Here is a 15,282-nt window from a genome sequence, read left to right on the forward strand (position 1 = left end):
CAGCCGCGCGCCGGCCGCTTCCCCTCTGCCGCGGTGGCCTCCGGTCACGTGCCGAGCGGGGGGGGCCCGGTGAGGCGGGGTCGCTGGTGTCGCCGGTGTCGGCGGACCGGGCCGGGGCCATGGCGGTGAACTACAGCGCGAAGGAGGAAGCGGACGGGCACGCCTCGGGCGGCGTCGGGGTGCCGGGAGGCGGCGGGGTGGCGGGCGGCAGCGGTGGGGGTGGCGGCGGCGGCGGCGGGGGAGCGGTGAAGACCCGCAAGCCCGACAACACGGCGTTCAAGCAGCAGCGGCTACCGGCCTGGCAGCCCATCCTGACGGCGGGCACGGTGCTGCCGGCCTTCTTCATCATCGGCCTCATCTTCATCCCCATCGGCATCGGCATCTTCGTCACCTCCAACAACATCCGCGAGTACGAGGTGCGCGGGGTGGGGAGGGGGAGGGGGCTGGGAGCCCCCGGGGGGGGCCGGTCCGGGGGTGCCGGGGCTCGCCTCCCCCGCGGCGGCCGCGCTCGTCCCTGCGAAATCCGCCGCCGCCTCTTCCTGCCGGTGCCCGGCGGGGGGCGGAGGGGGCTCACGGCGCTCCCGTGAGGAGCGGACACCTGGCCCGCTGCGCCCGTTCAGTTTAGCGCTCGTACTCTTTAACAAGCCACCTATTAATTGCCCTGAGCAGACGTTGCACTTGCAGAGGCCCCTCCGCAGGGACCCCAGCCCTCCTGGGTGAGCTTCCAGGGAAGCGAATGCCAGCATTAGGTCAACGCAGCCCCACGCGAGTTTTGTTCTCTGTATGTGCACCGTCCCTGGGATAGCCTGTGGCAGTGGAATATATCTTTTTAAACGTTCTAAAGTAATTGTGGTTTCAGGACAAAACTGGCGTGAATGTATTGCTGTAATTCTTACGTGAGCTGCTGACTTAATGTTTTAGATGCTCTGTGGGAGACCAGGGTGTCCAGAGTGAACTTGGACACAAAGATGGAAGAGCGTGGCTTTTTCTAATCTTACTTAGAAAAAACTGAGTTGTTTACATCTTATAATTAACCCCACCACTGCCATGAAAAGTTGCTGAGCATTAAACTGAAAACTAATCTATGTATGACAGGTAGGTCCATTTGATAACAGAATAGCTTTGTGTTGTAAGGAAGCAACCCAAAGGGCTTAGGGACAACCTTGAAAAGCAAATTGACGGCTATGATTAGTTTCAGTGAGCTAATGTGACCAAGATTGATTGTAGGAAGAAAAATGTGTAGTTGTTTCTTGGACTGCTGTATTGGAGAATCTGAATTTTTGTGGATCATATCATTCTAGGTATCAGAGTAAGCTGTCACTTTCAAATAAGTAGTGTTCAAGATAGTGGCTTGGCTAGTGGTAGCAATGTGGCAAGGAAGGCCAATTAACTAAAGAAATCCTGAGGCAGACAATGAATGGTATTATATTTTCATATTTCTGCTAAAATGCAGAGTGTTATAATAAAACAGATTCCTTTTATGTGAAGAACTAAAATTCCAGTCAAGGAGAAAAGCAGAAGTGAAAAAAACCCCAAAGCCGAAGTGTTTTACAGTGTCCAAATGTTGTACGTAAGTGTATTTTTGAAAAGGAATTGCTTCTTATGTCAAAGTTTGAGGGTGTGTAGAACATCTGAAAATTGGCACAAGTGCTTCAGAAAACATCGCTAAGTTGTCACGGGTGTGTAGACTTTTAAATTGTCATGATATGGTTGTATTTAAGGTAAAAACAATCACATGTTTTCAGCAAGACACTCAGTGGAGAAAAGTAAAAAACCTATCCTTGTTAACTCAGATGTTTTTGACAATTGCATTTAAAATAGCCATTTCTATAGTAAAGCAATATGAAGTCTTAAATTGTAATGATGGTAAGGTAAATATAATTGGAAAAATATATCTCCCTTTTTTCATTATGACTGGATCTGTGTTGATCTATAGGGACAGGAAATACATTAGAGTTTCATGAGTCAAAAAACGTAAGCAACTCTGTGCCTATATTGCTGCTGTATGCATATATAGAATTTTTATATACTATTGTTGCTTAACAGCTCAGTCATGTACTCCTAATAAGTTCCAGAAGGAGATGAAAACTAGATATTCTCACCTAACGTGCACTACGAAAATCTATAGGTGAGCTGGAGGCATGGCTGATATTCCCTTACACAATCAGACTGCATATATAAAGCAGGAGTAGCCATTTATATTTGGAAACCAGTTGGCAGGTGCTGGCCTACCACTCTTTCTAATATCAAGATATTCAAGATCTGAAAGGGTTTCATTTGTTTGTTTTACTGTGTGTGTTCAGACTTGTATCATCCACCTCAACATGAAGCTCTCCCAAGTCAGATCATTAGGCTTTCGTGAGGACACGAGGGACAGAGTTCATTAGTTTTGAGAGTATAATCAGGCATCTGGGGTATACAGGTAAGAATGGGGAAACTTTGGTTCTGTTCTCTGATCCTCGTGCATGTTTTATCAAGTGTTATAATGCAGAAATTCTGAGAGTGAGATTATCATTCTAAAAGCAGCTGAATTTTGGAAACAAAAAAAAGTTTAAATCAAAGAAGGCTTTAGAGTTGCAGCAACAAAATGTAGATGAAGCATTTTACAGACCAGCATTTGAGCTGAACATCAGTGAGGGATGTGCTTTAAGACACTGCTACCACCTTATCTGAGATACGTCCCTGCTTAGTATGCTGGATTTTGTTAGTAACCTCCAAATGTTACTCACAGATAGCTGTAAATTCAGCTCTGGGAGACAAGACATCTAGCAGCTAGGTGCAGTGACTAAGCTCTTTTAAAAACATAATCGGGGGAGGAAGCAGAAGTAGTTATTTACGCCTACCTCCTAGACAGTAGCATACTTGTTAAGTGTGTGTGCGTGCGCATATAGATATATAGATATATATAGCTGCCTGTAAACTTAGTGTATTGGAATTGAACAGGATGTATAATTTATGCCCCTGAAATACATACTTATGTACAGTTCACATCACCCTTTCCTGGAACTAGACATTGCAGCCAAGAGTATCGCAGTGAACTGTGCTGTTCTCATACAGGTGTAAGGACTGAGCAACAAAATGTAGCTTTTCCACTAATTTCCTTTATAAGCTCTCTTGAATTCAAATGTGGAAGATTTCCAACAGCTTCTATGTACTAGAATTATAGGGGTTTTGTGTTGGTTGTTCTCTAGCATTTTCTCAGTGTTTCAAAGGGTATAAATAGCCATTTGTCTTGGGTCTATCATGAAAATAGTTCATTTGGTTGGAAAATGAGAATCAGCTGTGTAAATGTCTTTTTGCCCTGTTATTAAAGGGTGAGAGAGTTCTGTATTTTCTGATTTTTGTTTTTTGAATGGGTAAGAAACATTGACAGAGCATACGAAAATGTGATAAAAATTGAGGAATATCCAAAACATTAATTGTATAGGAAAGAGACCTTTGTTCCGTAACTGCTGCTGTGAAATGGATAGTTATAGCTAAAAAGCCAAACAGACTTTAAGGCATGACTAGAAATGAAAGTAGATTGTTGTTGCATACATCTTCAGTGTTGTGTGCAGTTCCAGTAGCCCCATATCAAAAATGAAACAAAACTTAATAAAAATCTACAGAGAGGGGTAGCAAAGAGGACCAAAGTTATGCGATGCCTTTCATACAAGAAGTGGCCAAGCAGAGTAGGATAAATATGTGACAGTGTATGAAGTCTACAAAGTCATAAATGGTTTGGAGAATATGTATGTGCAATAGTTATGTTATTTCTACACTGCAAAAATGTAAATCAACTGAGAAGGACATCAACAGCCTGAAAAGCCATTGGTGCTGGGTAACTTGGATATAGCCGATGTCCTTAGATGAGAGGTTGTTGGGAAGGGCTCAGTCTGTGTGGGTTTATCATACTCCGCTGCTGGCTGATCCTTGGGGACAGAATGCTGGGTCAGGTGGGTTCCTGCTGTGGACCCTGTAGTCACTCCTTCACTTCTCAAAGTCCTGGTTTCACTGTTTTGGCAAGAGATGAAGACAGATACCTCCATCCCTTCAGTTATGCTATCTGTTGAATATAACTTGGAAATGTGGATGCAGAAAAATCACTTGTGTTGGCAGTTACTGTGCAGGAAAGCTCTTGGATGGCACTGAAGCTGATCGCAGTGGTCAAAAGCATGGTTCTGTTTCAATATGCATCAATTTCATGCTCCACAAAATTTAGTCAATTTTATTTTTAAAAGCAAAGCCTTTAGATCTTTTGCAACCTTATAGTATTTGAGTTTTGTTCTTGATCTAAAGCTTTGCCACGCACTGAAGAACCAGCTTGGGATACGGAGGCTTAAGTTCTTTCTGAAGGAAATACTTGTTTAAGATTACTTTAGCAGGGAAAAAAACTCCCACCAAATTAGCCTTGAACAAATGATATATGCATTTTTGAGAGCAATGGTTGTCTGTCTGTCATCTGTAGCTAAACAGAGCTGTTCAGGACTGCTGCAGTAGTGCTATTTCTAGATCAGCATAAACTCAATATCTTGTTCAGCAAAGGAAGCAAAGATTGTGATCCTCTCTCTCTCTCTGCCAGCTAATAGCTTCTGGAGCTGACTCGTTTCAGCTGGGCTTGTTAGGGTATAGGTCTCATCTGTCAGAAATCTGGCAGCAGAGCAGATACTAATAAAAGTCCTGCAGCTTCATAGATATCGAAGAAATCGCAGGAAGAGAGACCTTGAAGAAGATCCAGAGGAAAACAGGCTTCAGTTGTTCCCTGAACCTGGAAACTGCATGTTTGTTTTAGCTGACCTTAATACAGATATTAGGGCAGATCATAAGTCCTTCTAATTCTTGATAATGCGTTTTACTACAAGCATAGATCAGGGCAAGCCATTTGAAGCAGCCTTTCATAAAACTATATAGGCACTGCAGTTCAAATGATACTGCTGTTTTAACAGTTTGCCATAACTTGGTATACGTTGCACCAATCCGAGTGTAAATTCTAAATAGGAAGTTCATAGTAAGTATAGAAATACAGAGTTTATAGGCAGATGGAAGCTTTCTCCAGCTACACTTGGAGCTAGCCTGCTGAGCCCAAGTTCATTATTTCCTGCCATCCATGTGCTGGAGCTACACGTGAGGGAGAACTAACGTGGTCAGGCAGCTTGAGTTGGCTGGGACCATAGGGTGAGCTTATGGCTGCTCAGGATATATGAGGTATACTGTTCAGGTAGCCTGTATGTACAGATTTCAAATACTTCTTTTTTCTGAGCTACACTGTTAAAGAGAGATAATAATGTATGAGGCAGACTAACACTGATCATCTTTCTTGTCCATCTAATGGTATTTTACTGTTCCTGGCTTCATCTTCCCTATTTTAAGAGAGTTCTTGGGCACTAAGTGTTTTTTAAAATTATTAATATTTTTAATCTTCTGACTAATTAGATGGCTAAAAATGGGCGGCAAAGCAAGTTTTCTCATGCAAAACTCTTTTATTAAATATCTAGCTAAACTTTTAAAAATTTAACCTCTCTGGAAGGCATGTAAAAGCTGACAGTCTGCTTGTTATATTGTGTGTGTTTGGAAACATCATGTTGCCTGAAGAATGTGCTGTTTGTGTTTTGGTTCCCCCCACTGCCCCCCAGCAGTATGGCGCCTAGGTGTTAAATTTGTTTGAGGCTGAAATTGAGCATAGAGACAGTCACAAAATCATTTATGTTGGGAGGGACCTCCTACGATCATCAAATAGGTCTGAGGGGGCTTTTGGAATTGAGGTATAAGAAGATTGCAAAATAAATGCCACCTCAACTCTGGCTTTTAAATAATTTTTTCTTTACTTGCCCATTGTAAATTAATGACTTTTCTGTTATAGATTGACTATACAGGAACAGAGCCTTCTAGTCCTTGCAACAAATGTTTAAATGTGTCCTGGGACAGCACAACACCTTGTACTTGCACCATCAATTTCACACTGGAACATTCATTTGAGGTATGCTACCCTGTATGCAAAGTGAAATTAGAACAGTTTGTGGTTCATTTCATAATGGATAGGAAAGCTGTATCGCTTAAGTGAGATTTTTTTCCTCTATTTTGAAGAATTATTTCTAGTTTTCCTGTGAACTTGGATCTGATTTTTGTGTGCCTTTTCAGTAGCAGGAATGAGATGGTATTTAATGCATCTGTTTATCTAGAAAGGTACAACATTAAATGCAATTCTTGTGTTTTTACATGTTTAAATTTACTGTATGTGTCCTATAGCTGGCAAGTAGATCAGCTATTCCTGCATGATTTAAAAAAAACCCAACAACCTTAGTTCAACAAGAATTGGAAATACCAGGTGAGTGCTTTCGTTCAAATTGGAGGCAAATAATAAGGCTTATGTGCTTAACATCAGACAAGGTAGGCGTTGGAATGAGTGCTGGTGAATATCATTCCGATAGTTTGTGGCATGTTGATACTGTTTGACTTCAAGATGCCAGCTTATGTTAGGATAGTACTCTGTGTACTCAGTGTGAAGACAGGATTGAGGCTCCTCTTTTATGAATGTTACTGTAAAGTAAACAGAGTTCAAGAGGTTAAAATTTCAGCTTTATGATAATTAGTGTGTTTATATGTTTTATTGATCTGTTCTTTGTGTGAATGAAAATACCTCCTGCCCCATCTTGTTTCTTGTAGAGCAATGTATTCATGTATTATGGACTTTCCAACTTCTATCAAAACCATCGTCGTTATGTGAAATCTCGAGATGACAGCCAGCTAAATGGAGATAACAGTTCACTATTTGTAGGTATTCATGCTTGGATATTAATAAGCAACTAACTTCTGACTATTGCATAATTCACCACAGCAGGGTATTTAGTTTAATGATAATGAGGTACTAGAATTTTTGCATAACGGAAAACAACCACAAGGAATTAGTATTGGTTTGCAGAAAACTTAGTAAAATACTGTAAAATTTCATATCAGTCATTTTAAGTGGACAGCAATGCAGTACTTCAATCACTTCTCAAATTTGAATAGTTTTAAACTGTCTTATCTTCAGTCATAGTATCTATCTGTGGCCATTCTGTCTGAAGTTTTTGTTTTCAGTATAAAATAATGTCCAGTTACCTTGCACTTTGTTTGCACATTGCAAGTAAATACATTCTTTTCTGTAGACTCTGGTTCAATATTCAACATTCAGCGATACTGGAAAATATCAGTACTGTGTATTCTGTTCAAGCCACGGTGTGATGTTTAGGGCCAGACCTCTCCTCTTCCTAATTTTTATGTGGAGTGGAAATACAGTTGGGTTCTTTTTCCAGCAAGAATAATATTCCCTTTTTACTTGTTAACTTCATAAAAGAGGGAGTTTCAGGAGGCTACAGCTGATGACTGACATAGGGCTTGGAGGGGGCTTTTTCAGGTTGTGTTTTTGGCGTGCTGTTGGAGTCCTTGCAACTTTTTGCATTTTATGTTACATTTGGTTTCTTATTATAATCTTATCTTCTGTAACACTGATGTATACTTCAAAAAGTCTCCTTTAATAAAAGAGTATTCAAGTACTCCATGTTGGAAAACTGTATCTATTAAAAGATAAAAGAAAAAAAAACTTCTAATAGCTTCCAAGAAAAGCCTTATTTTTAGTATGACCATGATGGTATTCTGACTTTATTCATGCTTTATTTAAATTTTATTCTTGCTTTTAAAAGGAAAATCCATCATGCTAACTAGTATTGAATGCTGAAGTATTTGTAAATAACCTGATTTGTGAAAAGGTTATTTTGTGGTACATTTAAGATGTGCACATTGTTGAGGTACTGTAGTAAAAACCAGGTTAGTTGAATGAACTAGCACACACTCATCTGCTTTTTTTTTTCTTTCTAAATATTAGAATCCAAGTAAGGAATGTGATCCTTACCGCATAAACGAGGACAAACCCATTGCTCCTTGTGGAGCTATTGCCAACAGTATGTTTAATGGTATGGTAACACAATTTTAAGTCATCACTACTTGTTTTTGTGATCTAGCGTGTGTGTTGTGTTGCAAACTGTTCTGAGTAAAGACATCATGAGCTTTTTTGTTTTGAACTAACACATTTTCATTGTTCAGAATAAAATAAACGTGTTGTACTGCTGTTGCTTTTTTCAGAATTGCTATCAGAGTTAATTTAACCTGATGGCATACAAAGGATGGAAATAGCTGTTACGAGAAGTTGTTATTGTTGCGGAGTAGACATATAGATACCACGTATGGATAATACACTGCTTTCTAATATTCTAATATACTTTCTAATATGTTCTTACAGAACAGCTTGTGATTGTGGCAGGCAGGTAATAAATGCCTTGGCCAGTTTTTTGTTTTGTTTCTCCTAGAGGTAATTGTTTCACTGCCTATCATCTTTCTAATGAAAGTTTCTTCAGCTGGTTTTCTAATTTGATTTTCTCCTTAGATACATTGGAATTATTCCGCATTGATAATGACACAAAGACTCCTATCACTTTGATTAAAAAAGGCATTGCATGGTGGACAGATAAAAATGTAAAATTCAGGAATCCTACAGGAGATGGAAACAACTTAACTGCGCTTTTCCAAGGTAAAAAAAATAAGTGAAACTTTGAAAACAAAACACTTCAAACACATTTTGATTCAATGAGTTTTACCTGACTCAGAACATTTTAGTGAACATGCTAATTACAAATGTTGTGGTTTTCTGAAGGAATCCGAGCTGAGGACTACTCTGCTATCTGGAAGGGTTTTCTTTAAATAATGGAAGTTGCAGATTTCATGTGGAAATGTTTGGGTTTTAACTTTACTGTAATAATTTTTTTTTTAATTTCTGTTTTGTTTGTCTTGGGGGGGGGTGTTTTGTGTTGTTTTCCCCCTTCCACTGAGAAAAGCCTAATACATGCACTGCTGTTGTGGTTTAAACCCAGCTGGCAACTAAGTACCACACAGCTGCTCACTAACACCTTCTACCCCTCAGTGAGATGGAGGGAAGAGAATCGAAGGGTAAAAGTGAGAAAACTTGTGGGTCAAGATAAAGACAGTGTAATGATTAAAAAAATTGTAAGAAAAACAACCCACCAACAAAGAGAGATGAAAATAACACCCAAGACAACCCAAGTGATGCAGAAGAAAACAATGGATTGCTCACCACCAACTGACCAATGCCCAGTCAGTCCCTGAGCAACTGCAGCCCCCACCAACCTCCACCCGCCCAGTTTTATTGCTTAACATGACATCATATGTTATGCAATATGCCTTTGGGCAGTTGGGCTCAGCTGTCCCAGCTGTGCACCCCCAGCCTACTCGCTGGCAGGGCAGCCTGAGGAGCAGAAAAGGCTGTGTAAGCACTCTTCAACAATAAATAGAACATCAGTGTGTTATCAATGCTGTTTTCATCACAAATCCAAAACATAGCAGGATGCAACCTACTATGAAAAAATTTAACTCTATCCCAGCCAAAACCAGTACAGCTGTGATAATGCTTGGATTTAACTTGAAAAGTTAAATTGTTTTGTTTAATCAAACTTTTTATATGGAGTTTTCATTTAAATGTTTCTACTGGTAGATTGTTCTTAAAACCCTGACTCTTTTTTTGGATTGGAAGTGACTGATTTCTCTCATTTGTTAGGTTAAATACAGTTTGGTAAATCAAAGTTCTCTTTGGCTAACAATACCTGAAAATAATCTTCCTCAGGGCTCTAAGAGGGGTGTGTGTGTTTATGCAAGGTATATAATAATTTCAGGTTTAACCTGCTGTGGGTTTCTTGCTTAGTCACAGCCAAATTACACGTGTTACCAATGTGATGCTACCCTTGGAAAAGCAGATACCTTACTCTAATATAGTGTAGAATTGTATTTCCAATAAAATTAGCAAAAACATTAGTATGGCATAATCAAAAGTATTCTACATAATTTTATTTGCTTGTGGTCCAGGAGGTGGTAGTCAAACTCTAACGAGTGAGCAGAGGAGCTATCATCATAATGGAGAGTTATCTCACTAAGGTAGTATTTGAGACAAGACTTCCTAGCTATATAAATGTGTAGGAGAGGCAAATTTGTTTAAACAAAGGCACAGTGCTGTCATCAGAATATGGTTATGCACTACTGTTTAAGCTGTGAAATAAAGTTCTTGAACAGCCCAGTGTCTTGCAATAGTAGTGAGCCAACCTGTTTCTTCTGTTTAGAAGTCAGTATGGGTTTTTGTAATATTAGAAAGAATTTTGATAAGCCAGTGTGTTACTTAGTCCTGTATTTGAAATACCTTATTGTTGTTATTTTTGTTTAATCCTAGGCACAACAAAACCTGTAAACTGGCCCAAGCCAGTGTATATGCTGGACTCAGAGCCTGACAACAATGGCTTTATCAACGAAGACTTCATTGTGTGGATGCGTACCGCTGCTCTGCCAACATTTCGCAAGCTGTATCGTCTTATTGAAAGGAAGAATAATTTACAGCCTACCTTACAGGCTGGAAAATACTCTTTGCATATCACATACAGTATCCTTTGAAAAACCTTTCAAAGCAGCTAAGGACTGTAGCTGGATTACATGGGCATATATTTGTGGAAGTTCAAATTGAATTCTTGCCATCTCTGGAAAAGCTGATATTGAGCTGGGGTTGAAAACTGGTAGTGAGAATTGGGTAAAATAATTACCATCTTTTGTGCAAATTTATATAGAATTAGCTTGTGTGGGGCCTGTTAGAACATGAAATCCAGTCCAGTTTTTAAGCGTCATAAATGAAATGACTGGGTTAGACTTACACTTTTTTTGATCATAACGTTCTTCAGCTGTTTTGCAGTTCATATAAAACTGCATTTGTATAAAACTACATTTTTTTTAAACCAAGATGAAAACATTCAGTTCAGTTAACAAGGAAAAAAAAAATCAACTCTTTAGAGGAGGCTTTTGTGAGGAGATGTTAATCCTAGGGAAGATTTCAGTGTAGAATTTACCCAGTAGGCAAATTTTGGACGATGCTGGTATCTTCCCTGTACGCTTGTTTTCTCACAGGTGTAGAGTCAGCCTTATTCACTTCCAGTCTTATTCACTTTTTCTCACACATCATGTTTTGGGCACTTGCAGTCCCCAGTAGCTGCCTCATGTGGGATAGAGGCTGAAGCGTATGGATGGGAGCATTTCCATATGATAATTTTTGGGCAGACTGCCTGCATTTTGGCTGACAGGAAGATACTTAAGCCTAATTCAGGTGATCCTTAGCCTTCAGGTGGGCTAATAAGCCTTCTTGAAATCTGTTATGTGGCCTAAGTAACAGTTAGCCAAGTTCTAGTTTCTGCAAAATACTATGTATGGACATGCTTAGGTTGATAATATGGCTGATTCGCAGTGTGCATTTTTACTGCCTATGCACTACTGCTTCTTTGCCTTCCTGTGCTTTCCTGTGGACTCTTTGATTACTACTTTGGCACTGAAGGATACTGAATATCTGAGAGAGCCTTTTTTCATGGGTGCAGGAATTAACATTCATTCAGGAGTTCAGGGCCTGCTTTAGGTCCTTCTGCGGCCCCATGTATTGTTGCCAGATTATTCTCTACTCTGCTGTGCAATTACTCTAATCCTATATATAAAATTAAATGAGTAGCTTCATAGTGAGAGGGAAATTAGATTGCTTGTGTGGTGTAAAGGAATTGAGAGAAACAGAAGAAAAAGAAAAGGAGGTAGTTGGTAGCCTAGAAATCTGAGAACTTTGACTTCAGGTTGTAATGACAATATGTAATTGAGGGCAGACTGACTTTGGAGGTCAGAAATAATGCCAGAGCTGTGGATCAGGTAGGGAGGTCTGTCATTCTATTCTGGACAAACTAAAGACTAGGTAGAAGTGCAGGAGACTACAGAAGGAGGGTTGTCATAGTTACAGAATTCTTAAAATACAAAAGCAGTTAATGATAATTTTTAAATAGTTACTGCAGTATTTTCCTTTGCTGCAAAACTGTGGGAAGTACATATAAAACTGAATGAGCATAAAGTCGCTAAGAAAAATCTGCACTGAAATATATTCAAGAATTAAAATTTAGATTTCCGTCGTTCTATTAAAGCTGCTTTAAAACCCCATGAAATCGTGCATTTACTCTTCCCCTAAAAAGGGGTTAACATCTCCTAACGTGGCTATTTGCTCTATCAGTATTCAAAGGCGGCAGTTTTTATCTAGAACCTGAGTGAAGTGATCCAAAATTTTAATTTGCCTGACCCCATAAAGCTAGGTTTGGAAATGTGCTTCTTGTTTTCCTATATATTTTTCAGATTATCCTGTACACAGTTTTGATGGACGAAAAAGAATGATTCTAAGCACCATCTCGTGGATGGGAGGCAAAAACCCCTTTCTGGGAATTGCTTACATCACCGTCGGGTCCATATGCTTCTTCTTAGGAGTTGTATTGCTGATCATCCATCACAAATACGGAAATCGAAACACTAGTGCAGACATTCCCAATTAATCTTGCATTCTGAAAACAAAATGTACTGCATGTGCATCAAGGCCAGTCCAGAGTGGATCCAGTTTTTCAAAGATAAATCTCTGCTTCTGTCACTTCTGAGACTGGGTACATAATTTTTATCTAAAGCTCCCCTTCCCCATACTGTGGATTAACTTTTGAAAATGACGGGTATACAATTAGCTATATTGATTGTATCTCTGCCCATGTCGGAAACAATTTTTCTGATACTTGTCTCTAACTGGGCAGGCCAGATGATGCATATAGCTCCTGTTCCCTTGATGCATCTGCTGCTTGTTCATGTGCTGTGTAATGTCGGTATGATTCAGTATGTAGACGTTGCGTGGAGGAAGACTGTTATAAATACTGTAAATTGTTAACTTTCTGGAATTCAGGTGTCAGTGCTGTTGAAAGGAAAAGTCAAGTCTTAAATGTTTCTTCAGTTCACTGTCTTGTGTGCATGGGCTTTTACATTTCTTGCTGAGATTTTAATATATTTATATAAGTTGTTAAATATTTTTCCTGTGTCCTACCCACCTCTGTTATGTTAAATCCTTTAAGTGCTGTATAAATTTCAGCACTCTGAATTCTTTGTATATTTACAATATATGTGCCTGGCCAGTAAACTAGCATCCTATGAAGATATTGGAAAAACTATTTGTTAATTATTTGTGTGACTCCCTTTTAAAGTTTCTTCTAAATTGAGAAATGTTTGTTGCAGGTAGAATCGGCTTGTTTTTCTCATTTTCCTTGCTTGAAGTCGTATCCAATACTAGTTTACCTATTGTGTGCTTGCTGGTTTTGCTTTTTATGAGCAGCTCCAAGCACTAATCAAGAAGAGGCTAAAATGTTTTTTCCATTCACAAATTTAGGTGAATTCCTTTTACTGGAGAAGTTTCCTGATTTGCTTGAGGCAGGGTTTGTTGTAAAGGAATTGTCACATGCTTTTTTTCTTACTTGGAGTAAACACATTGAAGTCTTGCAGTGTGAAGATAGAAAACTGTAGAAATTCAAAAGCTGAGATGCAGTAGCCTCTTTTCATTGAAACGCAGGTTGAGCTTGCTGTGAAACCCAATTTCAATATTGCAGTTAGAAGCAATATGCGGGTTAGTGTCTTAAATTACAGAAGGGTTCACTGTTAGGTTAATTCCAAATTAACTGTAACATCAAAAAGATTACTTTTTGGTGACTTTTTTAGACGATGCACAGAAATTGTAATGTATATGGTGGAGATCACTTTATATGCAACTAGCTTGATAAAGTATTGAGTATATTAAAAAAACCTAATAAATTCTGCAAACCATTTAATACAAGATTTTATTTTGTTCTAGAACATGCATTTATTTTCATCTGGATGAAAAGATGTATTCTCATTAAGCATGAATGCAGTTTAAGTGAGTTGTATTTCTGGGATTGCATATTTGTTAAAGTTGTTTATTCATGATCCAATAGCTTAATCTATAGTCAGCTTTAAACAACACTATTAATTTATCACATGAACACGTGACCATTTTTACTGAATTACTTGTGTGATCTTTTTAAGCTAGCAGTTTAGTGTCTAAGTCTGTATAAACTGTGGAATGAGGCACCATTTCCAGTGCGCTAGCTTTTTGTAACTCCATATAATAATTTATTTGCATAGTACAGTGTGGCAGCACAGGACTTTAAATAGTCAAAATACATTAAGATTTTTAGTGTTGTATCTATATTGTTGGAATAATAGAATAAGGTATGTACCTCTGTATATTGCAAGGCAGAAAACACACAATGTTAAACTGGCTTTCATCTGTAGGGTAGTTGCTAGTCCAAAATGTAGTAAGGGGATGTGTCCCAATTACTGGTTATTAAAATATTTTGATTTTTAAACTTTGTGTTTGTCACTTGATATGCAAATATATTCTGCTTCATTAAAAATCCCTATCTTTTTCCTAGTAGGTAATGCTGCTTTTTGGGCTGTGTTCAAAATGAAAAACAAAATATTTTTCTATCTTTACCTTAAAATATTTTTCAATGCCTTTTTTTTCTACTGACTGTCTGTGCTTCTTTGATCTTCTTGATGAAGTGCACCAGGATGAGAATTGCTGTCTGTTTTTTGTTATAATCAAGCTTTTTCTCTGAGAGCCTGTAGCAGTAAATACTTGTCAGGCAGTGTGCCTGACAGACTGTGTGCCTGAGGACCTTAAAGTGCTTGTAAGAGCTTAAAATATTAGGTCAAACCTGTAAACTCTTCCTTCACTCATGATTGTTCATCTTAATGTCTAAGTAAGGAGATCCTTGCATTTTGTATTTCTTACAAGTTGCCCATATGTCACATGTTCACAGATGAGACCACAGCGTCCCTGTCTGACGCTTCTCAGGGCAGTGTCACTGTCCTGGTGTTCAGTGTCGTGTGTTGAATTTGGATTTGACTACCTGTGGCCTTGTTCTTCAGCAGCATCCTTCAGAGGTATTTGCCACCAGGGCTCAGAAATACAGACAGCAGTGCCTCTCTGGCTTCCGAGTGCTGGTTAGGCACTTTTTGAGTCTTGCCCAACTGAGGCAGTGCCCAAAGTGTGAAAGATTATAAGCCTTCTGGAGGCTGCTGCTGTTACGAGGGTCTGCTTAGGAACGAATCCTTCCTGGAGAGAGTAATGTGGGAAACAATGGTTGCTCTCCAAACAAATTCTCTTGTGTGAGACCAACTTCCTTCTGGTTTCTTGTAAAAAATCTGCATCCCTTGAACAAAGCGGATTGTCACCTCAGGGTTTTGTTTTTTTTTTTTTTTTAAACTGCGTCAGGCTATTTGTGGAGCTGTCAGTTGTGCTTTTCTGAGTCGGAGGAGTTACCAGCATATAACGAATGTGAAGGATCCTTCACATCCTTTGCCGCCCAGGGA

General features: G+C 39.2%; 1 protein-coding gene across 1 annotated transcript; it reads left to right on the top strand.

Annotated features, from left to right (window-relative positions):
• Positions 1 to 14,273, top strand: TMEM30A (transmembrane protein 30A). The gene is made up of 7 exons (XM_064447791.1): positions 1 to 416; positions 5,840 to 5,956; positions 6,643 to 6,750; positions 7,841 to 7,928; positions 8,399 to 8,542; positions 10,247 to 10,453; positions 12,217 to 14,273. Exons 1-7 carry the CDS (start codon positions 120 to 122, stop codon positions 12,408 to 12,410), a joined length of 1,155 nt encoding a protein of 384 aa, XP_064303861.1. The 5' UTR covers positions 1 to 119; the 3' UTR covers positions 12,411 to 14,273.
• Positions 14,274 to 15,282: the final 1,009 nt, after the last annotated feature.

This window comes from Phalacrocorax carbo, chromosome 3 (assembly GCF_963921805.1).
Source record: "Phalacrocorax carbo chromosome 3, bPhaCar2.1, whole genome shotgun sequence".
NCBI classification, from domain to species: domain Eukaryota; kingdom Metazoa; phylum Chordata; class Aves; order Suliformes; family Phalacrocoracidae; genus Phalacrocorax; species Phalacrocorax carbo.